At 37.1% G+C, this 21,657-nt stretch overlaps 1 protein-coding gene across 1 annotated transcript; it reads right to left on the bottom strand.

The window, feature by feature from the left end:
- Window positions 1-1,979: 1,979 nt before the first annotated feature.
- Window positions 1,980-2,912, bottom strand: OR8B1M (olfactory receptor family 8 subfamily B member 1M). The gene is given in 1 exon segment (NM_001389079.1): window positions 1,980-2,912. A coding segment is annotated over 1 exon segment (933 nt).
- Between the last annotated feature and the right edge of the window lie 18,745 nt (window positions 2,913-21,657).

Below are 21,657 nucleotides of genomic sequence, written 5' to 3'. Positions count from 1 at the left end.
GGCAACCTTCAGAATGGGAGAAGATATTTGCAATTAACATACGATAGGGTTAGTATCCAAAATATATAAAGAACTTACCAAACTCAAAACGCATAAAAACAAATAACCCAGTTTAAAAATGGACAAAGGATGGGACGCCTGGGTGGCTCAGTGGTTGAGCATCTGCCTTCAGCTCAGGGCGTGATCCCGGGGTCCTGGGATTGAGTCCTACATTGGGCTCCCTATGAGGAGTCTGCTTCTCCCTCTGCCTATGTCTCTACCTCTCTCTGTGTGTCTCTCATGAATAAATATATAAAGTCTTTTTTTTTTCAAAGGAGCAAAAGACATGAATAGACATTTTTTTCAAAGAAGACAACAGATGGACAATAGACACATGAAAAGATGCTCAACATCCCTCATCATCAGGGTAATACAAATCATATCTACAGTGAGATATCACCACACACCTGTCAGAATGGATCAAATCAACAACACAGGAAACAGCAGATGTTGGAGAGTATATGGAGAAAGGGGAATTGTCTTACACTGTTGGTAGGAATGCAAACGGGTGCAGCCACTCTGGAAAACAGTATGGAATTTCCTCAAAAGGACAAAAATAGAACTAACCTATAATCCAGCAATAGTACTATGAGGTATTTACCCAAAGAATACAAAAATACTGATTCAGAGGAAGACATACAACCAATGTTTATAGCAGCATTATCAACAAGAGACAAATTATGGAAGGGCCAAAAGTCCACCAACTAAAGAAGATGTAATATATATGTAGATATAGAAGATGTAATATATATGAACAATGGAATATTACTCCGCCATAAAAAGGAATGAAATCTTGCTATTTGCAAATATGTGGATGGATCTAGATAATATTATGCTAAGCAAAATAAGTCAGAGAAAGAGAAATAACATATAATTTCACTCATAGGTGGATTTTAAGGAATAAAACAAATGAATATGGGGGTAGGGAAAGTGAGAGAGGCAAACCATAAAACAGATTCTTGATAACAGAGAAGTAACTGAAGGTTGCTGGAGTGGAGGGGATGGGGAGATGCATTAAATGGGTGATGGGGGTTAAGGAGGGAACTGGTTGTGATGAGCACTGGGTGTTCTATGTAAGTGATAAATCATGAAATTCTACACCTGAAACCAATATTACACTGTACATCAACTAGTGGAATTTAAATAAAAACTTGAAATAAAAAAAGAAGAAAGTAAAGCAAAATAGACTACATAGAGTAATAGACATGAACCAGAAAGCTAAGAACTTAGTCTAAACTTTTTCTTTAAAAGCTGTGTGAAAAAAATAAAAAATAAAAATAAAGAAAATAAAAGCTGTGTGATTTTAGGTAAATCTAACTATACTAAGTTTCACTTTCCCATCCATACAATAAATATATTTTGATGATCAGATATGTGTTGGTTTGACTATACAAAGGTAAAAAGAAAAGTCTGTGAAAAGACTCTTGGTATGTGATGTTTACATATGCAAAATGGATTAACCTTGATTGTCATTATAGAATCTTCAACCTCTGCCATTAATGGAGACATATTCTTGCCAATTGGAGGATGGAAAAATGAGAATACGAATAGAGTACCTGATACATTTTTTAATAACAAGTGGCAGATAAGAGTACCCTCAATAATGAATTGTCACCCTCCTGTAACTTAATTCAATACTTTAAAGACCATTCATCATGTTCCAGAGGAAAAAACAAGTTCGAAATGAAAACAGGAAAAGAAAAAGACAATATGTTTCTTACCTAATGCTATTACTAAGCAGAACAAAAAGATGAGGATGATATTGTGGTATTGGTGAGGAAAAGAATAGGACCTACTTTATAAAGACTAAAAATAAAATATGAGACTCACTCTCCCTTTACCGTATTAGGAAAGATAGGAAGATAGCCAATCAAAGTGCTTTATTTACACACAGAATCTCCCTGTGTGTAATAAACTACACAGAGAGAATTTCTTTCTGCTCAAAACTGTCTCCTGTTCAAAGTATTTCTCACAGCAATTTTAATGTCTTTGTTTCTCAAGCTGTAAATGAGGGGGTTCATCATGGGAACCGCATTGGTATAAAAGACAGAGGAGATTTTCCCCTCATCCATAGACCCAGCAGAAGATGGTTTAAGATACATAAATGCACCTGAACCAAAAAAGAGAGAAACTGCAATTACATGGGAACTGCAGGTGCTGAAGGCTTTGGACCTGCCTTCAGTGGAGCTGATGCTCAGGATGCTAGAGAGGATGAAACCATAAGACACAAAGATGGTGACACTAGGCACAATCACATTGATGCCCACCACAATGAAAACCACCAGCTCATTCACATACGTGCTGGTGCAGGAGAGCTGGAGCAGAGGGAGGATGTCACACAAGTAATGGTTGATGGTGTTTGCATCACAGAAGGTCAGTCTCAGCATGCATCCAGTGTGGGCCATGGCTCCTGAGAATGCCATCAAATATGAACCAAGCATAAGGAGGGAACACACATTAGGGGACATGACAACATTATACAAAAGTGGGTTACAGATGGCCACATAGCGATCATAGGCCATGGATGTCAGCACATAAGCTTCAGAAATACCAAAAAAACAGAAAAAGAAAAGTTGGGTCATGCACCCCCTGTAGGAGATAATATTTTTCTTGGATGTGAAGTGAATCAGCATTTTGGGAGTAAACACAGATGAATAAAAGAGGTCTATGAAGGACAAATTGAAGAGGAAAAAGTACATGGGGGTATGGAGGTGTGGATTCAGCCCGATTAGAGTGACCAAGCATAAATTTCCCAGCACAGTGACCACATACATGAGTAGAAACAAGCAGAACAGGGGGAGCTGGAGATCTGGTAGGTCTGTGAGCCCCACCAGAATGAATTCAGTCACAAGAGAAGCATTTCCAGGAGCCATTCTTCTCTAAAGGGATCTGTGAGCACAAAAGAAAAAGTTACACAGAGAACAATTCAAATTTTCCCACCATATCTCCTCATAAGAGTTGGGTTTGTTCTGGGAATATCTGAGACTAGCCCAACCTGGACTCACAGAATCCCCTTTACTATTATCATGAATCTAGTGATATGAGCATTCCCTCATTAGAGACTTTATAAGCTGCATAAGCAAAGACATTCAAAACGTTACCCACAGCAAGAAGGCCGGTGCTTCCATATGCCAACAGGATTGTTGTGAAAACCAAAGGTTAAGGGAGAAGATTGGACCAAGAGAGAATCGTCTTCTCTCATTTCATTTCTTTGACCACATGACCCTTCCCCTAACCAGTAAATTGGAGGCAACAACCCCAGCAAACTGGTGCTGGCTTCTAATGGGGATTAGATTTGATGTGGTGGGAATGAAGAACATTCTTTATAACTCAAACCTAAAGGACCTAGGAAAGTTTAAGCTACTGCCCTATGTCACAGAGTAAAAACCATAAATGTACAAAAGTGAGAGATCTGTCCATGGAATTGAATGATAAATTGCATCCTTTGAACCTAATAATGTCTCTGAACCTTCCCTGCACCATCACCCTCCCCTCAAACACGTCCTTCTACCAATTTCAGGTAAGTCTCAGGGCTGCAAAACCTAGAAAGAAACTGGCATATCTTAGATCCCTGGACTTCCATCACAAAAGGAAGACATGAATATAAATGGAATTCAGAAACTCACCCTCTTTAGGCAAGAACACCTTGGTCCTTCCTTACCAGAATTAGCCCTGTGGTCCTGAAACAGCAGATTTAGTCCTCAAAGGTTGGCTTGTTTTGATCGTAGGAGCACGTAGCCCACAAGTAATTCTTATGTGTCCTGGAAATCCTTCTGAACCACAGATAGTAACTTCTGACTCTGAGTCCTCTTAAGCAGCACACAGAAATAAACAGCCTTGATTATTATCATTTTTGCCACTTGGTAAATCACAGAAGACTTAAGGTGAGTGGAATGATATAATGTACTCAGTCATAAACAGGGCAGAAGCTTACTCAGTCTCTTCCACAGGGAATGGTTTCTGGTGTAATAGGGTATTGAGGGGATCTATTTACACAAAGGACCATGATGTATCTCTAATTCCTTAGGGACTCAAAATTATACTCAAGGTTTCCCTCTACTGTAGGGATTGGGCATCTCTCAAGGAGGAGACAAAAATAAATTATCATTTCCTGTTCAGCTAGACAGCAGAAGAGGAAGCTTTAGAACCTCCTAGCCACAATGAACACACTGATTCAAACGTTTTGTGTACCTATTCCCTTTGTAAGAAATCCAGATACTAATTACGGTAATCCTGCCCCCAGTTAAAACATGAATCTAGTCATATTGGAACTGCCAAGAAAATTCTATATCCCCATAGTTATCCTTGCACAGCACTTTCAAACTGGGACAAAACTCCCCAGTTCCTGGCTTCTCCCTGAGGAGGACAAGAATACACCGTGTATCCAATGCCCCAACTGTTATGAGGTCTATTCAGAAAACTGGCTTCCAGATAGTCTGTGTCAGAAAGCAGAGGAGAGATAAGACATGGCATACTTAGCTGCCCAGGGTGAGAGACAAAAGAGATGGTGGTTTGGCTGGAAGTCACCAGAAATCCTCCCACTGGCTCAGTATATAGCAAGCAATTGAAAACTCCTTTCTTACAGCTTCTCTTGGGTGAAGGGGAAAATGTACACCACATGTACAATAGCACAAATTATCTGTGAGCTGGCTGAGGAATTGGCTTCAGTGTTGCTTATTTTAGAACACAGACACAACTTAACACAATGGATGCTTGGGGGTGGGAGTGAAGGAACAACTAAGAACAAAGAAAGAGGATTAACCTGCAAAAACTTGAGAGGCCTCCAGAGTCTCTGACCAAGCATATTGGTGGTACTTTCTTGAGTCCAAGGCAAGATCATGAATATTTGGACAGATCAGTGTTTTGTCTAATGTGCAGACACCAATGCAGAGAGTCTATGAAAATGAAGGCAAGTTGAAATACTTTACAAAAAGGAATAAGAGAAATCTCCACAAATTAACACTAATAAAATGAAAAGATGTGATTTAACTGATAGATAATTCAAAATAACTGTCATAAAGATACTCATTGGAGTCAGAGAACAATACACAAACCAAGGGAAAATTTCAACACAGAGACAGAAAACTTAATATTAAACAGGTGCACATTAGTGCCTCAGTTGGCTAATTGTCTCCCTGGGATCCAGCCCCCTGTCAGCCTACCTGCTCAGCAGGAGTCTGCTTCTCCCTCTATCCCTCCTCAACACTTGTATTCTCTCTCTCTCAAAGAAATAAATAGGTTCTTTATAAAAGTATTAAGCAGAAATCATGGAGCTGAAGAATACAACAACTCAACTGGAAAATTCATCAGGGAATCAAAAGTAAACAAGATCAAACAAAAGATAGGATCACTGAATTTGGTTAAAGGACACCGAAAATTATTCAGTCAGAAAAGCAAAATGAAAGAAGAATGAAAAATAGTGGAGAAAACATGAAGGACTTATTGGATGCTACCACATGGATCAATATATGCATTTCAAAAGCCTCAGCAGGAGGGATTCATGGGTGGCGCAACGGTTTAGCGGCTGCCTTTGGCCCAGGGAGCGATCCTGGAGACCCGGAATCGAATCCCACGTCGGGCTCCCGGTGTATGGAGCCTGCTTCTCCCTCTGCCTGTGTCTCTGCCTCTCTCTCTCTCTCTCTGTGACTATCATAAATAAATAAAAATAATTTTAAAAAGCCTCAGCAGGAAAGTGAAAAAGAACCAGAAAGCATATTCAAAGAAAAAAAGGCTGAAAAATTCCCAAATCATGGCAGATTCCCAAAACTATGACCTAGAAAAATAAAATGCACAAAACTTGCAATGTGAGTATACGCATATACAAAGACCAAGGGTCAACCACTTATCCACTCTACATTTTTCGTAACTGAGCTAATCTGACTTCCACCTTCAGACTCAGGTCTATATCAGTTTCCAGAAAGGATGCTTATAGTCAGGTAAGATATAAAATGCTCTAACTCAATATTCTCAGACTTAACACAAATTTACTGGCTGCTGAATCATCTCTACCTTTGAATTATGATTGTGATCTCTGGTTCCTATTTAGCCATTATGCCTCATAATACTTCTGGTGATTGAAGGAATCTGTTCTCTATGTCTACGTACATCAATCTTTCAATATTCCCAAATTAGTATCATCATACAGTTGTCACAAATGATGCCTAAAGGAGTTCTTTAAGAAAAAAGAAAATTGTAAAAGCAACAAGACAAAAGGAGTCCCTAATTTACAAAGGAAGACAAATGGGATTAGCAGCATATCTGCCAAAAGGAACTTGACAAGCCAGAAGAAAGTGACATGATATATTGGATGTGCTGAAAGAGAAAAATTGCAGGCAAGAATATGCTATCCATCAAAGCTATTATTCAGAATAGAAGAAGAGATAATGTATTTCCAAGAAAAATGAAAACCAAAGGAATTCATGACCACTAAACCATGCCTGCAAGAAATATTAAAGGAGACTCTTTGGGAAAGAAAGAATAAAAGTGACAAAGACTGGAAAGGAACAGAGAAAATCTCCAGAAACAACACAAAACAGGTAATAAAATTCATATCTATCAATAATGACTCAGAATGTAAATGGAATGAATGTTCCAATCAAAACACATAGGGTAACAGAATAGATTAAAAAACATCTATATACTGCCTACAAAAGACTCATTTTAGATCTAAAGATACCTGCAGAATTGAAAGTGAGGAGATGGAGAAATATTTACCATGCAAATTGATGTCAAAAGAAGGGCAGAAAAACAATATTTATATTAGACAAATTAGATTTTAAACCAAGGATTGTAACAAGAGATGAAGATGGGTACTATCTCATAATAAAGGGGACTATTCAACAAGAAGATCTAATTGTTAAGACTTATACCCTCAACATGGGATCACACCATGCATATTTTCCTATCACAACACTGTGAAACTTGAAATCAATCACAAGAAAAAATTTGGGAAGACTGTAAATACATAGAGGTTAAACTGCTGCAACTAAAGCATGAATAGATCATCAAGGAAATTAAAGAAGAAATTTAAAAAAAAACATAAAATAATGATAATGAAAACAGAGTGGTCCAAAACATTCGGGATGCAGCAAAAGCAGTCAGAAAAGGAAAGTACAGCAATACAGGCCTACTTAAAGAAGCAAGGAAAAAAAAAAAAAAAGAAGCACGAAAAACCTCAAATAATCAACCTAACTTTACACTTTAAAAAGCTAAAACAAAACAAAACAAAACAAAAACAAAAAAAAACAAAAAAAAAGAAACAAGTGGAGCCAGCAGAAGAGGGAAATAATAAAGATTAAATAGAAGTAAGTGATATAGAAACTAAAAATTAATAGAACAGATCAATGAAACCAGTATGTGGTTCATTGAAAAAATTAATAAAAGTGACTTATCAAAAAGAAAAGAGGACTCAAACAAATAGAATCACAAATGAGAGAGGAAAAATAACAACCAACACCACAGAAATACAAATGATTATAAGAGATTGTAAAAACCTATATGCCAACAGACTGGACAATCTGGAAGAAAGGGATAAATTCTTAAACACACGTAAACTAACAAATCTGAAACAGGAAAAAATAGAAAGTGTGAACAGACCAATAACCAGCAAAGAAATTGAATCGGTAATCAAATATCTCCAAACAAAAGTCTAGGGGTAGATGGCCCCACAGGCCAATTCCACCAAACATCTAAAGAAAAGTCAATATCTATTCTTCTCAAGCTATTCCAAAAAGAGAAATAGAAGAAAAACTTCCAAATTTATTCTGTAAGGTCAGCATTACCCTGATACCAAAATCAGACAAAGACCCCACTAAACTACAGGCCAATATTCTGATGAACATGGATGCAAAAATTCTCAATAAAATACTTGCAACGTGAATCCAACACTACATTATAAGAATCATTCACCGCAATCAAGTGGGATTTATTACTGCACTGCAAGGTGGTTCAATATTAACGAATTAATTGACATGATACACCACATTAATAAATGAAAGGATAAGAACAGTATGATCTTCTCAATAGATGCAGAAAAAAGCATTTGACAGAGAACAATGTTGATTCATGATAAAAACCCTCAACCAATTAGGAGTAGAGAGAGCATTCCTCAGTATAGTAAAAGCCAAATATGAAAAACCCACAGATAATATAATCTTCAACAGAGGAAAATCTCTGCTTTCCTCAGGAGCGAGAAACAATTCAGGAACAAGAAAGGGATGTCCAGTCTCACCAATAATATTTAACATAGTACTGGAAGTCCTAGGATCAGCAATCGGACAACAAAAAGGAATAAAAGGCATCCAAATCTTCAAGGAAGTTGTCATTCACTATTTGCACATGAAATGATACTCTATATAGGAAACTGAAAAGATCCCACCAAAAAATGGCTAGAACTGATACACAAATTCAGTTAAACTTGTAGGATATACAAGCAATATAGAGAAATCTGTTGCATTTCTGTACAACAATAATGAAGCAGCAGAAGAGAAATCAAGGAATTGATCCCACTTACAATTGCACCAAACCATAAGATACCAAGGAATAAACCTAACCAAAGAAGGATGCCTGGGTGGCTCAGTGATTGAGCATCTGCCTTCAGTTCAGGGCATGATCCTGAGATTCAGGATCAAGTCCCACATCGGGCTCCTCCCAGAGAGCCTGCTTCTCCCTCTGCCTATATGTCTCTGTCTCACTCTGTCTCTCTCGGTGTCTCTCATGAGTAAATGAATAAAAATCTTTTTAAAAAAACTAACAAGGAAAAAAATAAAAATAAAAAAACTAACAAGGAGATAAAGATCTACACTATGAAAATTATAGAATACTTGTGAAAGAAATTCAAAACAACACAAAGAAATGTAAAGACATTTCATGCTTATGTATGGGAAGAAGTATGGTTAAAATATCTATACTGCCCAAAACAATCTACACATTTAATACAATCCCTACCAAATTCCAACAACAGTTTTTACAGAATTAGAATAAACAATCCTAAAACCTGTGTGGAACCACAAAATAACCAAAATGGCCAAAGCAATCTTGAAAAAGAATCCCAAAGCTAGAGGGATCACAGTTCTAGCCTTCAACTCACATTACAAAGCTATAGTGATCAAGACAGTATGGTACTGGCACAAAAGCAGGCACATAGATCAATGAAAGAGAATACAAAATCCAGAAATGGACCCACAACTATATGGTCAACTAATCTTCAACAAAGCAGGAAAGGATACCCAGTGGAAAAAAAAAACACTCTCTTCAATAAATTATGTTGGGAAAACTGGACGGTGACATGCAGTAGAATGAAACTAGACCACTTTCTTACGTCATACACAAAAATAAATTCCAATTTGTTGAAAGACCTAAATGTGAGGCAGGAAACCATTTAAATCCTAGAGAAGAACATAGGCAGTAACCTCCTTGACATTGGTTGTAGCAGGCTTTTACAAGATGTTTCTCCTGCAGCAAAGGGAAATAAAAGCAAAAATAAACTATTGCAACTTCATCAAAAATAAAACACTTTCACTTGGAGAAAGAAACAACATTAAAAGGCAACATTCAGAATGGGGGTAGGTATTTGTAAGTGACATGATAAATGTGTGGGAAATATCAGAAAAGGAGACAGAACATAGACTCCTAACTCTGGGAAACAAACTAGGGGTGGTGGAAGGGGAGGAGGGCAAGGGTGGGGGTGAATGGGTGACGGGCACTGAGGGGGGGAACTTGACGGGATGAGCACTGGGTGTTATTCTGTATGTTGGCAAATTGAACACCAATAAAAAATAAATTTATTATAAAAAAGGTTTAGTATCCAGAATATATAAAGAACTTATCAAACTCAACATCCAAAATATAAATAATGCACTTAAAGAATCGGCAGAAGGCATGAATAGACATTACTCCAAAAAACATACAAGTGTCCAACAGACACATGAGAAGATACTCAACATCACTCATCGTCAGGGAAATACAAATCAAAACTACAAGGAGTTATCAGCTCACCCCAGTCACAATGACTAAAATTCACATATCAGGAAACAAGATATATTGGAGGAAGGGGAACCTCTTATACTACTGATGGGAATGCAAAGTTGTGCAACCACTCTGGAAAACATTATGGAAGTTCCACAAAAAGTTAAAAATAGAACAACCCTAGGATCCAGAAATTGCACTACTAGTTATTTACCTGAAGGACACAAAAATACTTATTCATGGGATATATACACCCCAATGTTTGTAGCAGCATTATTAACAACAGACAAATCATGAACACATCTGAGCATCAGTTTCACCTTCTATGAAATGACGACTAAGTTCCCTCTCTTCCTTATCTCACATTACTTCCCTTTGGAATATATAAATTGACAGGCATGACAGGCAGAAAACACTAAAACATGTTAAGAGCAATCATAACACCCTGTCAGAGAAAGACTTTCAATAGCCTCTTCCTTTGATGCCACCAGCCATCCTACTTACTGAGGAAGAAGAGAGTCTCTTTCACACGGAGTATGATTTTCCTGTTTAAGATACGTACGTTGTACACAAAGCCCTGCATATGAACCAACTGCTTCACCTTGTGGACAGCTGATAATACAGTGAAATGTTGCAATGCACAAGAGAAAAGCCAACTATGCCAGACTCAGGGGAAATACCATGTCTGTCCCCAAACAGGGACATTGACTCAACAAAATCAATTTTAAGAAGTAATTTTGACCACATAAGGTTTCTTTTAGAATTTATCTATTCTATTGCTTTAAGAAAATCTACATTTATGTATTTCTCTAACTATGCCTTACTTATATTTGTGACATACACCCCAAAGCTGGGTATTCAGAGGGACAAAATGCTGTGTGTGCATACAAGTAATGTGCACGTGAGTGCGTGAGTACACAGGTGTGTGCATGTGTATGTGTGTTTCTATGAACAAGCAAATGATAAAAACAATAACTATTTCCTACATTTACCTGCTCAGCTCTTCCTCTCAGGAACTGGAACCAGGGTCCATCTACCTGAAAGTGGGTTGCATACCACGCAACCAATGTTAGGAAGTGATCTCATAAAATATGACTTGAACACTGAGTGTAGGCATGTGTGAGTGTGTGTGTTTGTGAATGAGAGATAGTTTAAAGAGGCAGTGTAAGGAGTGAACAATGAGGTTCAATACATTCAAGAGTTCAGCAATTAAAAAGACATGAAACTCAGAATCCCTTGTACTTCTGCTTTTCAAGACACCTTAACTTCAGTGTACCTTGATGATGTTCATTCTCATTCATGCTCACCTGGTCTGAGCAACAATAGCAGCTGCTTACAGAATATTTACATTAAACAAATTCAGAAAATAATAAACTTTGCTTCTGGTCCTGAACAAGGAGGATCATTTTCTGCTATTGCCAAGAAAGTCCAAGCTTTATAATGATTCAGGACAACTCTGTCCTAGGACATAGGTGCAGACAAATCCCATGACTTACCTACTTTATTGCTAACTGTGACAATTTCAGTAAACTCTTCCGTTTTTCCTAATTTGTTTTATGGCCATTCACATAGCACAGAAATGCAAAAACCATAAGGGATAACTATGTTGTGCACGTAACACACCAGACTTGGTTCTCCTCCTTTTGAAAGAAGTCCAAAACATGCATACTGAGTAAGTAATTAACCAGGAAGCTGTCAGGTAAGTTGTTTTTACAAAAACTTCTCAAACTTCAACTTTAATAAACTGTCTTTAGAAGTTTTATACCAATTTTAATGAACTTTTCCCCCAAATAACATGAAAAAATGGAATTTAGTTCAAAAGGTAGTTTTTATCCTTTCTGCAATAAAAAATTATCATTTTTAAAGTCTTTTTCTGAATTTGAAGAAGATTACATTTGTATTTTGAGGCTTCTCAAATGAAAGATTAGTTTGACACATACTTTTACCTACCTCAAATAGTGATAAAATCAATAACAAATGGATGCATCTTTGTAATGTCTCTAATGAATCCTGAATACCAGCATCACTATTTATATCTTGACATACTTTTTTAAATAATAAAAACAATTTCATTAAAACAGGCAGTAAGTAAAAGAAAACAAACAAACAAAAATGCAACCAAATCCAACTATTTTATATAAATGGAAGTTGTTAATTGAAAATCCAGCATGTTGGGGCGCCTGGGTGGCTTAGCAGTTGCCTTCGGCCCAGGGTGTGATCCTGGAGTCCCAGGATCGAGTCCCACATCAGGGTGTCTGTATGGAGCCTGCTTCTCTCTCTGCCTATGTCTCTGCCTCTCTTCCTCTGTGTGTCTCTCATGAATAAATAGATAAGTAAAATCTTTTTTAAAAAATCAAACATGTTGATATGGAGGTTAGGGGATATGGTGTGAGAGAGCATTTAAAACCATGTCACTGAAGAAAAACAAAAAAATATAAGAACATATTATGAGCAACTTTATGGCACAAATTAGGCAATCTGGAAGAAATGGATGCATTCCTGGAAACTTATAAACTACCAAAACTGAAACAGGAAGAAATAGAAAGCCTGAACAGACCCATAACCAGCAAAGAAATTGAAGCAGTAATCAGAAAACTCCCAAAAAACAAGAGTCCAGGGCCAGATGGCTTCCTGGGGGGAATTTTACCAAATATATTTTTTAAGATTTTATTTATTTATTCATGAGAGAGAGAGAGAGAGAGAGAGGCAGAGACACAGGCAGAGGGAGAAGCAGGCTCCATGCAGGGAGCCTGATGTGGGACTTGATCCCAGGACTCCAGGATCATGCCCTGGGCTGAAGGCAGGCTCCAAACTGCTGAGCCACCCAGGGATCCCTCTACCAAACATTTAAAGAAAGATTAATACCTATACTTCTGAAGCTGGTTCAAAAGATAGAAATGGAAGGAAAACTTTCAAACTCATTCTATGAGGCCAGCATTACCTTGATCCCAACCAGACAATGACTCCAACAAAAAGAATTACACACCAATATCCCTGATGAACATGGATGCAAAAATTCTCATCAAGATACTAGCCAATAGGATCATTACATTAAAAGGATTATTCATCATGACCAAATGGAATTTATTCCTGGGCTGCAATGGTGGATCAACATCTACAAATCAATCAATATGATACACTACATTAATAAAAATAAGGACAAGAACCATAGGATCCTCAATATATACAGAAAAAGCATTTGACAAAATGCAGCATCCTTTCTTGATTAAAACTCTTCACAGGGATGCTTGAGTGGCTCAGTGGTTAAGCATCTGCCTTTGGCTCAGGTAGTGATCCCAGGGTCCTGGGATCAAGTCCCTTATTGGGCTCCCTATGGAAAGCCTGCTTCTTCCTCTGCCTATGTCCCTGCTTCTCTCTGTGTGTCTCTCATGAATAAATAAATAAATAAAAGCTTTAAAAAAACCTTCATAGTGTAGGGATGGAGGAAACATACCTCAATATCATAAAAGCCATCTATGAAAACCCCACAGCAAATATCATTCTCAATAGGGAAAAACTGAGAACTTTTCCCCTAACATCAGGAACATGACAGGGATGCCCACTCTCACCACTGTTGTTCAACATAATACTAGAAGGTCTAGTCTCAGCAATCAGACAACAAAAAGAAATAAAAAGCATCCAAATTGGCAAAGAAAAAGTCAAACTCTCATTCTCCGCAGATGACATGATACTGTATGTGGAGAACTCAAAAGACACCTTAAAACTGCTAGAACTCATACAGCAATGTGGCAGGATACAAAATCAATGCACAAAATCAGCTCCATTTCCATACATTAACAATAAGACTGAAGTAAGAGAAATTAAAGAGTCAATCTCATTTACAATTGTACCAAAAACCTTAAGATACCTAGGAGTAAACCTAACCAAATAGGTAAAGGATCTGTACTCCAAAAACTACACAACACTACTTATGAAAGACACTGAGGAAGACAAAAATGACTAGAAAAGATGAATGGATAAAGAAGATGTGGTATATGTATACAATGGAATATTGCTCAGCCATTAGAAACGACAAATACCCACTATTTGCTTCAATGTGGAGGGACCTGGAGGGTATTATGCTGAGTGAAATAAGTCAGTTGGAAAAGGACAAACATTATATGGTCTCATTCATTTGGAGAATATAAAAATTAGTGAAAGGGAATAAAGGGAAAGGAGAGAAAATGAGTGAAAACATCAGTGAGGGTGACAAAACATGAGAGACACCTAACTCTGGGAAATGAGCAAGGGGTGGTGGAAGAGGAAGTGGGCAGGGGGTTGAGATGACTGGGTGATGGGCAATGAGGGGGGCACTTGGCAGGAGGAGCACTGGGTGTTATGCTATATGTTGGCAAATTGAACTCCAATAAAAAAAATTTAAAAAAAGAAAATATTCCATGCTCATGGACTGGAAGAACAAATATTGTTAAAATGTCTATGCTACCCAGAGCAACCTACACATTCAATGCAATCTCTATCAAAATGCCATGGATTTTCCTCACAGAGTTGGAATAAATAATCTGATGATTTGTGTGGAATCAGAAAAGACCTCAAATAGCCAGAGGGATGTTGAAAAAGAAAACCAAAGCTGGTTGCATCACAATGCCTGACTTCAAGCTCTATTACAAAACTGTAATCATCAAGACAGCATAGTATGGCACAAAAACAGGCACACAGGTCAATGGACCAGAATACAGAATACAGAAATGGACCATCAACTCTAGGGTCAACTACTCTTTGACAAAGCAGGAAAGAATATGCAATGGAAAAAAAGTCTCTTCAATAAATGGTGTTGTAAAAATGGGACAGCCACATGCAGAAGAATGGCACTGGACCATATTCTTACATTATACACAAAAATAGACTCAAAACGGTTGAAAATCCTAAATGTGAGACAGAAATTTATCAACATCCTAGAGGAGAACACAGGCAGGAACCTCTTTGACCTCACATACAGCAACATATTCCTGGACATGTTTCCAAAGGCAAGGGAAACAATAGAAAAAAATGAAAAATTAGGGCTTAATCAAGATAAAAACATTTGCAGAGCAAAGGAAATAGTCAACAAAACAAAAATCTGGTGACAGAATGGGAGAAGATATTTGCAAATGTGTTATCAGATAAGGGGCTAGTGTCCAAGATCTATAAAGAACTTATCAAACTCAACACCCAAAGAGCAAAGAATCTAATCAATAAGTGGGCAGAAGACATGAACAGACATTTCTCCAAAGAAGACATACAAACGGCCAACATAAAAAAATGCTCTACATCACTGGATATCAGGGAAATACAAATCAAAACCACAATGAGGGGATCCCTGGGTGGCGCAGCGGTTTGGCGCCTGCCTTTGGCCCAGGGCGCGATCCTGGAGACCCGGAATCGAATCCCACATCGGACTCCCGGTGCATGGAGCCTGCTTCTCCCTCTGCCTGTGTCTCTGCCTCTCTCTCTCTCTCTCACTGTGTGCCTATCATAAATAAATTAAAAAAATAATTATTTAAAAAAAAAAACACAATGAGTTACCACTTTACACCAGTTAGAATGGGTAAAATTAAGAAGACAGGAAACAACAAATGCTGGCGTGGATGCTTAGAAAGAGGAACCCACTTACACTGGTACAGCCACCTTGGAAAACTGTGGAGGATCCTCAAGAAGTTAAAAATAGAGCTACCCTTATGTCTCAGCAATTGCACTATGAGGGATTTACCCCACAGATACAAATGTAGTGATCCAAAGAGGCACCTGCACCCCAATGTTCATAGCAGCAATCTCCACGATAACCAAGCTCTTGAATGAGCCCAGATGTCCTCCAGCAAATGAATGGATAAAGAAGATGTGGTCTATATACAATAGAATTTTACTGAGCCATCAGAAAGGATGAATACCCACCATTTACATCAATGTGGTTGGAGTTGGAGGGTATAATGCTGAGTTAAGTAAGTCAGTTGGAGAAAGAAAATTATCATATGGTTTCACTTATATATGGAATTTAAGAAATAGTGAAAGAGACCATAAAGGGAAAGAGGGGAAACTGAATGGGGAAAAACCACGAGAAACTCTTAACTCTGGGAAAGAAGCAGGGTTGCTGAGGGGAAGGGTGGGGGGGGAATGGAGTAACTGGGTGACAGGCATTAAGGAGGGCACATGATGTGATGAGCCCTGGATGTTATACTATATGTTGGTAAATTGAATTTAATTTTAAAAAGAAAGAAAAAAATCTTCTCCATGACAATGGAGTTCCCATCTATCACTACCCAGCCCAGTTACTGTCATATGGCATTTATTTATTTATTTATTTATTTATTTATCTATCTATCTTCATAATTTATACTTTTAATAATTCAGACGTATTTCTCTAATTTAGTTTAATTTAGGTATCACTATGTATTTTTATATTTTGATTTTTAAAATATTTTAAATTTGAATTCTTTTAATTAACATATAAAGTATTATTAGTTTCAGAGGTAGAGGTCAGTAATTCATCAGTCTTATATAATACCAAGTGCTCATTACATCACATGCCGTCCTTCATATTCATCATCCAGTTATCACAACCCTCCACTCCTCTCCTCTCTAGCAAACCTCAGTTTGTTTCCTATGAGTAAGAGTCTCTTGTGATTTGTCTCCCTCTCTGATTTTGTCTCATTTTATTTTTTCCTCTCTTCCCCTATGATCCTTTCTTTTGTTTCTCAAATTCCACATAAAGGAGATCATAAATTGTCTTTCTTTGATTGAATTATTTCACTTAGCATAATACCCTCTAGTTCCATCCATGTCATTGCAAATGGCAAGATTTCCCTTTTTATGGTTAAGTAGTATTCCATTATATATATGCACATCTTCTTTATCCATTTATCTGTCGATAGACATCTGGGCTCTTCCCATAGTTTGGCTATTGTGGCCATTGCTGGTATAAACATTGGGGTGCAGGATCTCCTTTGAATCACTGCATTGCTATCTTTGGGGTAAATACTCAGTAGTGACCACTTTGTTCTTGTCAACAATATCTTGTTCTGATGTGATTAATTTGAATCTTCAATCTTTTATTCTTAGTCCATCTAGCTAAAGTTTGTCAGTTTTGTTGATATTTCCAAAGAACCAACTTTGGGCTTTATTGATTTTCTCTATCGTTTTTTTATTCTCTATTTTATGTACTGCTGTAGTTTTATTTCCTGCTCTAGTTTTATTTCCTTCTTTTGCTAGATTTGTGTTTAGTTTCCTCTTATTTTCCTACGTTACAACTGCATAAGTTGTAAAATAGGTAATGTCATCGATTTGAGATATTTCTTGTTTTTTTTAAAGCCTGGGTGGCTCAGTGGTTTAGCATCTGCCTTTGGCTCAGGGTGTGATCCCAGTCCAGGAATCAAGTCCCACATCAGGCTCCCTGAGTGGAGCCTGCTTCCCTCTCTGCCTATGTCTCTGCCCCTCTCTCTCTCTCTCTCTCTCTCTCATGAATAAATAAATCCTTAATAAAAAATAAAAATGTATTCAGTTGAAAGAAAGAAAGAGAAAGAGAGAGAGAGCCATAAAAGGGGCAGAGGGAGAAGGAGAAGAGACTCCCAACTGAACAGAGACTCCCAACTCTACTGTGTTTTCCTCTTTGCTCCATTGTTTTGTTTTGTTTTGTTTTAAGGTAGTACTGCTTAATTTCCAAAAATTTATGTATTTTCTCATTTTCCTTCTGTTGTTGATTTCTAACCTTATTCTGTTGTGGTTGAAAGCAATACCTTGGGCAGCCCAGGTGGCTCAGCGGTTTGGCCCCGCCTTCAGCCCAGGGCCTGATCCTGGAGACCTGGGATTGAGTCCCACGTTGGGCTCCCTGCATAGAGCCTGCTTCCCCCTCTGCCTGTGTCTCTGCCTCTTTCTATGTCTCTCATGAATAAATAAATAAAATCTTTTTTAAAAAAGAAAGCAATACCGTCTATGATATTTCTCTTTCCGAATCTACAAAGATTCAATTTGTAGCTTAACATACGATTTATTATGGAAAATACCCATGTACATTTGAGGATATGGATAGTCTGCTTTTATTAGGTAGATGTTTTTATATGTCTGATAAATATAGTTCATTGTGTTATTCAAGTCCTATATTTCTTTCCTTATGTCTGGTTGTTCTATTATTAAGGATGGGAGATATGGTGGGGGGAGCTAAAATGACAGCATAGTGGGAGGACCCTGTGCTGGTCTTATCCCTGAGCACAACTAGATAACTATCAAATCATTCTGAATACTCACAAAATTGACCTGAGTACTGACAAGATAAACTTCACAACTAGAGGGAGAGAAGAGGCCATATTGAGGAAGGACTAAAAGTGACAAAGATTAGAAAAAAAATAAAGAAAATATCTAGAAACTATAAGTCAAGTAATAAAAGGGCACCAAATTCATATCTATCAATAATTACTCAGAAAGTAAATGTACTAAATGCTCCACTCAAAAACTTAGGGTGTCAGACGGATAAGAACACATTCATTCATGATAAAAACCCTCAACTAATTATGGGTAGAGGGAACATACCTCAACATAGTAAAAGCCATATATGAAAAGCCCAGGTAATATCATCCTCAGTGTGGGTAAAGTGGAGCTTTTCCTTCATACTCAGGAACAAAGCAAGGATGCCCACTCTCACCATGAATATTTAACACAGTACTGCAAGGCTGAGCCTCAGCAATCAGACAACAAAAATAAATGAAAGGCATTCAGATCTTCAAGGAAGAAGTCATTCTTTTACTATTTGCAGAGCAGCATAGTACTCTACATAGAAAACCCAAAGATCTACAAAAAAACATTGCTAAAATTGATACATGAATTAAACTCCTAGGGTACAAAATCAATGTAAAGAAATCTGTTATATTTCTATATGCCAATAATGAAGCAGAATTAAGAGAAATCAAGGAATCTGTACCATTTACAATTGTACCATAAATAATAAAATACCTAAATCACACAAAGAAGTAAAAGATCTGCACTCTGAAAACTGAGACACCAATGAAAGAATTTAAAGATGACACAAAAAAAATGGAAAGACATTTCATGCTTCTGGATTGGAAGAATAAATATTGTTAAACTGTCCATTCTACCCAGAGCATTTTACACGTTTAATGCAGTTCCTATGAAAATACCACCAGCATTTTACACACAGCTAAAACAAACAATCCTAATATTTGGATGGAACCCCAAAGATCCTGAATAGCCTAAGCAATCTTGATAAAGAAAAGTGCAATGCATCACAATTCTGTTCTTTACGTTAAATTACAAAGCTGTAGTGATCAGGACAATAGAGTACAGACACAAAACAGACATGTAAATGAAAGACATAGAACTGAACACCCTGAAATGCACCCACAATTATATGGTCAACTAATCTTTAACAAAGCAGGAGATAATATCCAATGGGAAAAAAAAAGACAATCTCTTCAACAGATTATATTGGGGAAAAGAGGACAGCAACATACAAAAGAATTAAACTGGACCATTTTCTTACACCACACACAAAAATAATTCAAAATGTAAGAAAGATCTATATGTGAGACAGGAAACCATCAAAATCCTAGAAGAGAACACAAACAGTAACCTCTTTGACATTTGCTGTAACAACTTCTTACTAGATATGTCTCCAGAGACAAGAGATACAAAGCAAAAATGAACTATTGAGACTTCATCAGGATAACAAGTGTCTGCACAGTGAAGGAAACAACCAACAAGTAAAAGGCAACCTTCAGAATGGGAGAAGATATTTGCAAATGATAAAGGGTTAGTACACAAAATATATACAGAAATTATCAAAATCAACACCCAAAAACAAATAAACCAGTTACAAAATGAACAGAAGCCATGAATATACATTTTTTCAAAGAACACATACAGATGGCCAACAGACACATGACAAGATGCTGAACATCACACATCATCAGGGAAATACAAATCAAAAGTACAAGGAGCTATCACCTCACATCTGTCAGAATGAATAAAATCAACAACATAGGAAACAGCAGATGTTGGTGAGTATGTGGAGATGATCAGGGGAACCCTCTTACACTGTTGGAGAGAATGCAAACTGGTGCAGCCACTCTAGAAAACAGTATGGAGATTCCTCAAAAGGATAAATATAGAACTAACCTACATCTTACCAATTACACTACAAGGTATTACTGAAAGGATACAGAAATACTAATTAGAGGTATACATGCTCCCCGATGTTTAGAACAGCATTATCAACAATAGCCAAATTACAGAAAGAGCCCAAATATCCATCAAGTGATGAAATTATAAAGGATATGTGGTGTGTGTGTGTATTTTTTTATTAGCCATAAAAAAGAATGAAATCTTGCCCCTTTCAAAGACATGAGTGAACTAAAGAGTATTATGCTAAGTGACATAAATCAGTCAGTAAAAAACAAATACCATTTGCCTTCACTCCTATGTGGAATTTAAGAAACAAAACAAACGAACAAAGGAGGAAAAAAAGAGAGGAAAACCACAGAACAGATTCCTAACTAAAGAAAACAAACAGGATGCTGACGGGTAGGTGTGTAGAGGAATAGGTTAAATGGGAGATGGCAATTAGAGAAGGAACAGGTTGTGATGAGCACTGGGTGTTGTATGTAAGTGATAAATCATAAAATTCTACACCAAAAACTAAGGTTTCACCATATGTTAACTAATTGGAATTTAAATAAAAACTCAAAACAAGAGAAATGAAGTAGAGCAAAATAGACTACAAAGAGTAGTGGATGTGAAATCAGAATGCTAAGAATTTAGTATAAACTCTTAGTTTATAAAGCTGTGTGACTTTAGATAAATCTTACTACTCTTAGCTTCACTTCCCAGCCATACAATAAAAATATTTTGATGTAGGTTAGTTCTACATTTATCCTTTTGAGGAATCTCCATACTGTTTTCTAGAGTAGCTGCACCAGTTTGCATTCTCTCCAACAGTGTAAGAGGGTTCCCCTTGTCATCTCCACAACTCACCAACATCTGCTGTTTCCTATGTTGTTGATTTTATTCATTCTGACAAGTGTGAGGTGATAGCCCCTTGTACGTTTGATTTGTATTTCCCTGATGATGTGTGATTGGTTTAGCTGTACAAAGGTAAAAAGGAAAAGTCTGCCTAAAAAATCTCTTGATATGTGATGTCTGCATAAGCAAAATGGATTAACGTTGATTGTCATTATGGAACCTTCAACCTCTGCCATTCAAAGGAGTCGTATTCTTCCCAATAATAGGATGGAAAAATGGAAATACAGAGTATCAGATATATATTCTAATACCAAGTGGCAGAAAGAACAACCAATAATATAATGTTACCCTCCTGTTACCTAATGTAATACATTCAAGATCACTTACCATGTTCCAGAAGAAAAACAAATTCAAAATACAAATGGGAAAAAGGGAGACAACATGTTTCTTATTTAATGCTATTAGTAAGCAGGAAAAAAAGGGGGAGAAGATATCGTGGTATTGGTGAGGAAAAGAAGACCTATTTCATAAAGACTAAAAATATTGTATGACTCACTCTCCATTTACCATATCAGGAAAAATGCTAAGAAGATTGCCACTAAAAGCATTTTATTTAAACACACAGAATCTCCATATATATTATATATGTAAACAACTACAAAAAACTGCAAAGATAAACACTGTCTCTGA

Source organism: Canis lupus, chromosome 5 (assembly GCF_011100685.1).
Source record: "Canis lupus familiaris isolate Mischka breed German Shepherd chromosome 5, alternate assembly UU_Cfam_GSD_1.0, whole genome shotgun sequence".
NCBI lineage: Eukaryota > Metazoa > Chordata > Mammalia > Carnivora > Canidae > Canis > Canis lupus.
This window is presented reverse-complemented; position numbering and strand designations above follow the sequence as displayed.